Source organism: Phocoena phocoena, chromosome 17 (genome assembly GCF_963924675.1).
Source record: "Phocoena phocoena chromosome 17, mPhoPho1.1, whole genome shotgun sequence".
Taxonomy (NCBI): domain Eukaryota; kingdom Metazoa; phylum Chordata; class Mammalia; order Artiodactyla; family Phocoenidae; genus Phocoena; species Phocoena phocoena.
This window is the reverse complement of record NC_089235.1, coordinates 72,772,913-72,783,319: the sequence shown is the minus strand read 5'-3', so window position 1 is coordinate 72,783,319 and position 10,407 is coordinate 72,772,913. Positions and strand designations below refer to the sequence as shown.

General features: G+C 52.1%; 1 protein-coding gene across 1 annotated transcript in view; it reads right to left on the bottom strand.

Moving 5' to 3' along the window:
* Positions 1-957: 957 nt before the first annotated feature.
* The window catches only part of TG (thyroglobulin), a 243,760-nt gene continuing 234,310 nt past the window's right edge, over positions 958-10,407 (bottom strand). Inside the window, exons 46-48 of the mRNA XM_065895070.1 lie at positions 3,316-3,450; positions 1,975-2,165; positions 958-1,076 (exon numbers count right to left, since the gene is read on the bottom strand). Of these exons, the coding sequence (XP_065751142.1) occupies positions 958-1,076; positions 1,975-2,165; positions 3,316-3,450 (445 nt within the window). The remainder of the gene's footprint in view (positions 1,077-1,974; positions 2,166-3,315; positions 3,451-10,407) is intronic.

Genomic DNA, 10,407 nt, shown 5'->3' with positions numbered 1-10,407 from the left:
TATGTGAAGTCCAGGAAGAGTGAGGAAACAGAGAAGTCAGGAGACCTGAGTTGAACTCTGATCCTGCGCTTTTGCCCCTGTGTGAACTCAGACGTAACATAAGGCTTTCCGAGCTCCGCCTTCCATATCTGCAAAATGGGGGTGATAGTCCCAACATATGAATATTCACTGACTTTGGTCTGAGTTCAAATGAAATGACGTGTGAACGCATTTTATGACATGCCATGTAAATGACAGACTGTTAACCGGCCCCACCTGCTTTGACTTTGGGTTAATTGCGTGTATGTATAATGGGGATGGGGTGGGGAAGAAAAAGTTTTAAACAGAAGATTTGCCTTCATAAATGTGTCCCTCAGGAGATGAATGATAAACTCAGGTGCTTATCTGGAAATGCAACCAATAGCTGGGGTGAAGATTCTGCATCCTTGCACCTCTGCCCTCTCACACTCAGTCAGGCCAATTCTACTTCCTGCAGAGTCCATGGATCTGGACCTCCCCTCCATCTCTGCCCTCATGGCCTCTTTCCAGACCATACTGTTTCTCACTCAGAGATTTGTCCCAACCCGAGTTGGTCTCCTACCTCCATTCTGGAACCTTCACAAGAGAACTCTTTCTAACACACAGGTGAGGCTGTGTCACTCTGGGGCCTGCCCTTGATGGATCCCCATTCCCTGGGTCCTTGCGTCCCCAGCACCCAGCAGGGCCTGATGCACAGAGGATGCTCCATCAACATTTACTGGAAGGAAACAGCAGCCTGGGATTCAAACCTCGGGAGCATTATTAAGACATAGTTTGGTGTCTCCCAGGGATGTTCTTGAATGAACAAATCTGAGTCACCAATGCTTCTCTGCATGTAGACACTTTATTGAAAGTTAGTGGCTAAGTTGGAGAATAAGGTGTCCAGGGTGGCAGCTGGGGTGAGGCTGGCAGGGTGGGGGTGTGGATCTCGGGGGCTGGTCACTTGCTGTAGGTCTTGGAGCCAAACTCTGGGAGACCTAGGAGGTCTTCTGTCAGCCCAGGGCCAAACGGATGGCCTTCCTCTTCAGTCCCTGCCGACGGCCCATCCTCAGCTTCACCTGGAACAGGAGAGGCAAGGCTGGTCTAACCTGGCTCAGGACTCATCCTCCCTCGTCTCTTTCCCTCTGGCCCAAAGAGACCCCAGCCTCTGATGGGAGTTCCCTACTAATGCCCTACAGAGGGACATTTCTGGGGTGGGGCACCAGACTTACCTCCTGGCTCTAGGGACATGCTAAGGGTACAAGGGACTTGGGTTCATCAACTGAGAAGATAAAAGCAGAGTTGAGAGTCTAAAATGTATATTGGGCAAAAGGTCGCTTCCCTGCTGAATGCTAGACTCTGCCCCTCGCCACGTGAAGAGCTCCTGTCACGCTGAAAACCTCAGCCCTGCACCACCTCCCCCAGGAAGGCTTCCGGGGAGATGTGAGTCCTCCCTCCTTTGGGGGTCTCACTAGCTTGGGGGTAGACTTCCATCATGGCACCCAAAAAGCTGAAGGACATTCGCTGGGTTCTGTCACTCACTCCCCCACTCTTCTGGAAGCTTCTTAGGGCACTGCATTGATCTCTATATTCCCCGTGCCGTCACTATGATTCACTTCTTCTCAGCACCCTTGCAACAGGAAGTTCTCTTCAACAGGAAGCAGTGAAATACCCATTTCTCCCCCGGCTAGGAATCCCTCTCCAAGATGTTTCGTCCGAGCCACCAAGGGCAGCGGGCGTGAGGTTCAAGACCCTGCCTTCCTTCCCCACACCAATGCTGCCATCGGTTCCCTACTGAACCCGCCCAGCCCTCCCCAGCCCGGGCCTCCCAGTATCTTCTCCCTGTGCCCCTCCCATCCCCCATCAGAACAGGAGGCCCTTGACAAAGAGAAGCCGCCCCCCCAAAGACTGTGAGTTCCTCACAGGAAGGGGCAATGCCAATGGCATCCCAATAACCCAGTGGCCCTGGATCCCTACCTGCTGAGGCCGTTAGGGACCGGATGTACTTGGACCAGAAGGAACAGTCGGCCTTTTTCAGGCCCTGTCGATTGGGCAGCAGGACGCTGAGCTCCTTGTAGCTCTCTGCGCCGTCACGGGGCACGAAGTTAGGCCAGGGGGGCGCAAATCCAGGCGCTTTCCTGGAGAACTCGTGCGGGTAGTTGGGATTTCTGGGGGAATGAGAAGAAAGAACGAAAGTTCCCCAGGAGGCAAGAAAGTTCCCCGTGAGGGAAACTGCTCTCTCCTTTCATCACCTGGGATCACTCCCCACTTACACGTGGTCTCTGAGGACCACGTCACACATCTTCAGGTGTCGGAGCAGGAGCTGAACCCGCCCTGTGGGATTCCAGGGCTGTGCTCTTAACAGCTGCATTACACACAACAGAGGTTGCAGATGCCCGAACTCATCGCTCTTGGGCCATTTCTGGAAGAGGAAAGGTGTGAGCTCGCGACCCAGCAGTGTCACTCAGGACCTAATGCTGCCCTCTGACTCTCTGAACGCTCAAGACGTCACCGTGTCTCTTTCAGTCCTGGCGTCCTTTATCTGGACACCACAGACAGTGTCTGGAATGCCTTTGTTTGCCCAAGGCCTGTGCAGGAAGGTGGGCCAGGAGCTGGGCAAACCTGTTGGCCACCTTCCTTTTGAAGGTCAACTTCCCTTTGAAGTTTCCAGGGGGCTGAGCACCGTGCTAGGTGAGCACTGCTTGTCTGGTGTAAAGGGAGACAGGTAAACCACAGGGTGGAAAGGAGGGCAGGAACCAGTTCTGGAAGTGGGAATGGTGAGTATGCTATAGCTGGGCTAGAATAGAGGTTTGTGGGGAGGCCAGAGGCAGACAAGGAAGGGTCTCGAGTGTCGTAACTTCATTTGATCATCTAAGACAGTGGTTCTCAACTTGGGGTGATTTTGCTTTCCAGGGGCCATTTGGCAATATCCGAAATATTTTTGTTCTCACAACTGGTACAGGGGTGAGGTGCTCCCAGCATCTCATGGGTGGAGGCCAGAGATGCTGCTAAACAGCCTACAATGCACAGGACGGCCCCAGGCAAAGACTTATCCAGCCCTGTGTCAACAGTGCCGAGGGTGAGAAAGTCTGATCTAGAGCCATCAAATGTGGCTGAACAAGGGAGTGTGTGACTGGGATGTTTCTTTGTTAAGATTAATCTATGTAAAGGTCATTTTGGCTAGAAGGGGAGGCTGAGCTGGGGAGACCAGTGGTAGGGAGGAAAGGGTGAGTCCATCAACGCAAAGTGTGGCCTTTGAGTTCAGAATGAGGGGAGGGAATGCGCGGGGCAGCCTCCAGGCACACGTGGTCCACTCACCCAGATCGGATGAAGTTGGAAAAATACTGCATGATTTTCAGGGAAAGGCTTTTCTCCTCCAGAGTAAACTGCCCCTCGTAGGCAGGGTAGAAGGGAAGCCCAAAGGCATATTGAACATCTGCCAGCAATTCCAAGCTGGGAAAACACACGGAAAGAAGAAGGAGCAAAAGTTAAAGGAATAATAAACTGCTGGAAGAACCAAAGGAGCCAAAATCCAATATTCTTTGCCCAGCGAAGATTTTTCTCTCTTTATGTTTAGGATTACTGTTTGGTGCTTAGTTTAGTAGAGATGCTGCTTGGCCCTTAGTCCAATGGCCCCACTGGGGCAGATCCATGGCAAATCTACGGGTTAAAGTGTACTCAGTGCTGAGCACTTAACTCCCTGGAAACAACCTCTGTAAGTTTGTAAGCAATTTTCCAAGAGAATGTTCTCTTGACCACATTCCAACCATGATACTTAGAGTATCAATTGAACATTTGTTTGTTCAAAACAGCCTGCATTTTCAACCCCTTCTCTGTGCTAGTCCTTGTTCATAGATGGCTTATACTTTCCAGCTCTTCACGGTTGCTATTCATCCATGGAACCAACCCTAACACAGTGCCTGGCACATAGCTGGTTAGTAATATATATGCTGTGCTGAACTGGATATCTAATATGCAGCAGACGGGGGGAATAAAGATTTGGAAGCCAGATGAGTGGTTTAAATGGACTGAGTTGGCACTGGTACAGGGGGCCATGGGAGTGAGCAGTGGGAGAAAAGCTGGAGGGACTTTAAAGCTGTGTAGTAGAGAAACTGGCTTTTCCCAAGAAGTCTGGCCTTTGCCCTCTGGTGTCTGGGAGGTAATCCATGTCACACCTGATACGAGTGTCTTTGTTTAGGGCAGCGGCTGGCCACGCTGGACCTTCTGTAAATGTGGCCTCACTCAGCAGTCTCAGCGCAGGGGCCATCCATGCCGAAGACCAGCCACGTGACTTAGGGTGGGGGGCTTTGGGTCACATGGAAACAGTCAACCTGGAGGCTGACACCAACCACACAGGCAATCAATCATGCCTATGTAACGGGGTCCTAATCAAACCTCTGAACACCAAGTCTGGGGGAGCCTCCCTGGTCGGCACCGCTCTGTGTGCATCGTCGTACATCAGTGCCCAGAGGGTGAGCCCTCCTGATTCCATGGGGAGAGGACAGCGGAGCTCGTGTTTGGAAACCCCCCAGGCCCGCCGCTATGTCGCTCTTCCTTTGTCTGATCTTAATCTGCATCCTTTCCCGGTGACGACCTCAACCACGCATAAAGCAGCTTCCCGTGAGGTCTGTGAGTCTTTCTAGTGAATTATCAGATCGGAGGGTGACTTGGGGAACCCCCCCCGAATTGCACTTGGTGTTAGAAATGAGCACGATCTTGGGTGGAGACTGTGTTCTGTGACCTTGTAATTGGCCTAATTTATCACAAGAGCCAATCTCTAATCTTACAGATGAAGTTCAGAGCGGTTTCCTGACTGACACAGAGACACGCTGTAACTTGAGCAGCAGGGTCGGGTCGGGAACATTGCTAGGGAGCACGATGCTAACCACAGGCCTGGAGGGGCCCAGGGGCGCCATCCCCGGGTCGTGGCTCCTCCAGTTTCAAGCTGTGTGACTTCTCGGAAATTATTTGACCTCCCTGATTCCCTGCTTCGTCGTCTACGGAATGGGTATAAAATACCTATGGCACAGGGTTGCTGTGAAGCTGGAGATAAGACGGTGTATATGCAGTAGGTACTTAAAGGCCTGGCCCGCTGCTTTCTCATCCATCATTCTAAATACTTCCGGATGTGATCAACCATCTGTAAGGTAGCAGCAGTGTCTCTGGTCAGGCGACCAGTGACTCTCATCCACGCCGGTGTAATGGGCAGATATACCGATTGGACAGATGTCCTGGGAAAGGGCTCAGACCAGGTGGCTCCTAGATAAAGGCAATCTGTACAGAGGCTAAACTACTCTAAATCAAGATGCAAAGTTGTGTGAATAGACAGTGTGACGCTGGCTCAGGGTGACTCACCGTGATGACCCCAGAGACGGGAAAGGGGACCCTCAAGATGAGGGATGTGAAGGGGAACATTTCAAGCCAAGAGGGGGCCTTCTCTGCTACCCCTGCCTGCTCATGTCGGGAACTGAGGTGACCCACCAGCGCGGGGCTGGAGCTGGAAGCCAGGCACCTGGCCCAGCCTGGGGACTTCTGAGGGGCTCGAGAGCTGGAACTCCTCCTTCCATCATAAGAATTATCAGCAGGTGTACACGTGACTAGGAGCACGGCGCAGAAGAAACGACACGCCACTGAGTCACTCAGCAGAGACCCCGCTCTGTCACTTGTCACCCGTGGAACTTTGGATGAGTCACTTGACTTCTCTGAGGCTTAGTTTCTACATTGTGAGATACAGACCAGAGCAGCCATCGCACGTGGAAGCTATTAAAACAAGTGTTTCACAAATGCCAGGGACTGCTGTGATTATGGTTATTATGTGTGAATATCGGCCACTTCCACTGGAAGGCATCATAGAAGGAACACGAGACAGTGTGAGCCACACAGGATGGACAGCACTCGGTCAGGATGGAGAGAGTAACAGTCCCAAAGGGTGATGTCTCTTTGCAACTGTTGTCAGGGACCCCAACCCTCTTAGAGCAGCTGTAAGCTTTACTTCATTCCTGAGCAGGAAGCAGAAAGAGGCAGTGGCATCAGAGTTTATAGGTCCTGGGACCCGAAGAGCCAAGTCCTTTGTCCAGCTCTGGTCAAGCTCAGACGAGAGCCCAGAGTCGGTGGCCAGCCCTGCTGAGCGCCTGTTCGGAGCTACTGTTTCCTGAGCACCTGAGATGCGCCAGGGACTGTGGTTGGTCTTTGATCAGCAACTTTCAGGACCAGCCAGGAAGCAAAGTGTATCACCTGCATCGTTTCCAGGCAATGACCCAAGGCTCAGAAAGGTGAAGGGACACGGGAGAGCCAGGGTCGGAAGCTGCTTCCCAGACCCCAAACCCTGTCTCTGTCTACTCTACCTCTGGGGGTGCAGCGCTGAGGACCAAATCAATACCCATTAATTTGGGTAACAATGCCCCAAATTCTCAGTGGTGTTTTAAGAGCCATAAAAGGAAAAGGAACACAGGACAAAAACATGCCAGGAAGATAGACGTCGTAAGAAGGGCGATAAAAAATCTCTCACTAATACCCACGCTTGGTAGTTCACAAATCACTGTCACCTTGATTGTCTCAAGGGCCCCGTGAGTAGGTGGTATTGGAATGATTCATGGAGTTTTACACTGGGGGAAACTGAGGCTCCCAGAGGCCATTTTCCTCCCAAGGCCCTGAAGCTCGGCAGCGATGCCAGGACCAGGTCTGGACTCCAAGGCCCGCTGTCCTCTTGGTCTTGTTGCACGGGGTCGTCCACCGGCACCACTACCGACACTGGGCTGGCTGAGGTCTGTGCATCTCAGTGGCTGCATAGGAACCGGGGGAGCCCAGAGTCGCAGGGGTCGGCCCCTCCCCCCGCTGCCCCTCCCCCCCGAACCCACTCCTCCCCTACAGTGTGTGGAAGGGAAACGTCGCGGAAGGCCCTGAAGAGAAAGTGACTTTATTCCTTTCCTACTGCTGCCCCCTAAGAAATGCCACAAACTAAGGGGCTTAAAACAACACACGTATACTATCTCACAGGCTCTGGAGTTCAAAGGTCCAGCATAGGTCTCATCGGGCCAAAATCAAGCGGTCAGCGGGCTTCATTCCTTTGGCAGTGGCTGCGGGACAATCTGTTTCCTACTCATCGGGGATGTGACAGAATTCAGATCCTTGAGGGGAGGGACCCAAGTTCCCGTTCTGTCGCGGGCTGTAAACTGAAGGCCGTTCCCAGAGGCCACAGTTCACGGTCCTCCTTCTCTACCCTCAAAGCCATCAACAGTCAGTGGAGTCCTTCTCTCGTCCCATCTCTCTGACCCACTCCTCTGGCCCCTCTCCTGCTTTGGGGAACTCGTGTCGTTAGATCAGGCCCACCTGGGTAATCCTGAATCATCTCCTACGTCAAGGTCCTGAATCTTAATCCCACCTGCCAAGACCCTTTGCTACGTAAGGTGACATATTCACAGGTAGGGTGGGATTCACACGTGGATGTTTGGAGGGGCCATATCCTGCCTTCCACAGTGGCCTTTTCCACCGTTTCTTCCAAAGAAAGCTGCATTCCAAATGGTGCAGTGAACAGCATTCAAATCCTGGCTCAACCACTTAAAGCTATGAAATCCTGGGGAAGGTATACGACCTCTCTGAGGTTGTAAAATGGTGACACAATCACGCTTCCAAACATTGAATGAGGTTTAGCAACAAAATTTTTCAAATCCCTTGCTCAGTATCTGGCTCCAGTGTTCATCGCTATTTTCGTTTCCCCATGAGAACCGTCAGAAAGCTTAGGAATAAGGGTCTCTAACTTGAGGGTCCAGCACAGGGTTTCAGAGGAGCACAAGTCCCTGAAATTCGGTATAACACATGCCGTGACACTGCGTATGTGCAGATTTCCTGGGAGAAGCTTCATAGTTTTCATCACGTTCTCCAGAAGATCTGTGCCGATGGTGTGATGGTAAACGCTTAATGATTGGCTTTTGCCAGTTTCCACGGTCTCCCACCAGAGACGATGCCAAACTCCCAAAGTGATGTCATAGAACATGAAGCTGGGGAAAGATGTGCACAGCGGCTCCCGGGAGCACACGCGAGCTGGCTCCAGCCCGCCACCCAGAGTTGACAGGGCACTGCCCTGGGGAAAGGCCTGGCCTTCCAGCGCATCTGATCTGTTTCATCTGAGGGCTCGCTGTACACGAGGACGGCTGCTTTGCTCGTTCCTGAGCAGGGCTGATCCTTACCAGGATGCTGGAGTTATTTCAAGCTGCTGAAGACAGACATCTGGAGGAGGGGCAGGCAGTGGGAGCCTTGGAAGAGGGCTTATGGGATCGGAGCACCAAGGCCTCAGGGAGTCTGGGCTGAGAGTCCCTGACCCTCTGGAGGAAGAAGAGGGATTTGGAGTCAGCGTCGGCAGAGGGGGACACGGAAGGACACTCCAGGGACTGACGAGGTAAAAGGAGGAACTCGCTAGCTGAATGGCTGCAGTGCTGCAGGTTGAGGTAGACAGTTCATGCCTGTTAATGTGGCTTCTAGGTTCTGTGCTGGCTTTGATCACTGGTACGTCATATACCCAGACTTGTGGCACTCATGTGGGCATATGGCCACCCTGCTTTTATTTAGCTTTTCGGTGTCATCTGCTGTCTTTGATAATAATCTTCCCATCATCCTTCCCTAACCTGATAGTCACGCATCCATCTCAGACCAGGTCTGGATCTCCCCATCGTCCCATGTGGACGTGGGGCCTAGGAAAGCTCCCTGCCCAGGCTGGGTGAGCTTGGCTCAAACCCCACTGACTCTCGGCTGCTCTACCTGTGGAATGGGTCTGATCATCCCTGTTCAGCCTCCCCTGTGGCATTACCAGATGCTCACAGACTGACGGCGGGTGGAAATCTCTCTAAAAGCTACGAATTGCCATCCAAGCAAGAGCTACTGTTGCTGGTGTTGGTGACGGTACATTTAGCCAGAGGGCGGGAAAGCTGAGCAACCACACAGTCCGGGGGACAACTGAGCGTGGGCTTCGGTTTCAGGATGTGAATACAGTTCAGTGAGGACAGTGGCAAAACACTGCCTGTCGGGGCAGGACTGCGCTCGAGTCATATTTGCCAAATGCCTACTGCGCACCATGCTCTGAATAGGTGCTGGGGGAAAAGAGGCGTAAGTCTGCCGTCCATCAGGGAGCTCACAGTCTGACAGGAAATGCAAACAAGCCAACATTAAAAAAATAAAATTCTGTGGGTTGCATGATAGATAAATAGATATCAAATGATAGAATTGCTTACAAACTTCATAAAAAGAGACAGAAAAGCAATACTACTTGTTTCAGGCAAGGGAATGGCGAGGAGTTTGTAGAAAGTCAGAAAGGAGAAATGACGGTTGATTTGTGCCTTGAAACGTGAGTGGAGGTCTCTAGGAGTGGGTGAAGTGTGGACGGGTGTCCGGGCAGAGACTCGGGGTGTGTGAATCACAGACTGGGTTCTGCGCTTTGTACGGACGATGGGGTGGGAGGTGTGGCCTGGCACAGAGGGGTGGAGGCAGGACGGGGAGCTGTGGCGGCAGGTGACGGATTCTCCAGTGCTCTGGGCCTCATGTATTGTGAGAAGTGCATCACGCTGAAAAATGAAATTGGAGTTTTTCCTGATCCAGGAAAGTCAAAAGTTTGGGAACCACTCAAGAGCATGCCCGCTAAGGTCTTTAGGCTCCGGTCCTGTGAAAGGCATGAGAACTGAGGCCAGAGGAACTGAGGGCCACATCTTAAGGGAAAAAGGACATTGGTGGTTTCTACACAAGCCAGTCACAGGCTGCATCTCTTTCGGAACGATTGCCGGAGGGGGCTGGGAAGAAAGCTTAGAACTGAGAAATCACAGGGTGGCTGCAGTTATCCAGGAGAGACAGAAGTTTGCTTCTTTTTACAGATTGACCCCCGACCTTACCTGTCAGTCATCCTGCATTCCAGCAAGTCAAAAGCCAAAGCCACCTTTCAGAGACTATTCATGTACAAGCTCCTGACCTGAGCTCTGCTTCCGGTATAAGAGAGGCATCACGTGTGGACACTGGGGCTCGTTAGGGAGCACGACTGAGATGGTGTCCCCAGAGGAACGCACTTGACACTGGGCCCTGCTGGCACAGTGACCCGAGCTGGGGATCAGGGTGCGGAGAGGGACTGGGTAGGATCCTTCTTGACATAAACAGGCCACATGTTTACCTTCCAGGGCTTGAAGAGGCTTTTGGCTGGGGCCCACTGCTCCACCCCATCTCACTGGATTGATTTGAGAGTCTGCTGTTCCAGAGACTTCTATCCTTGCTGTTCTGTCTGAAAGAGGAGGCTTGTTGACCTCATCCCCATAAAATATACTCCTTTTTTTAATCTTTAGCCAGCATCTCTAGATAACTTCCTCCAAAAGAAATTAGGGAACATGGAGGAATAAAAGCCCTTCTGCTTCCCAGGATTTTTTTTCTTTTTTTTTT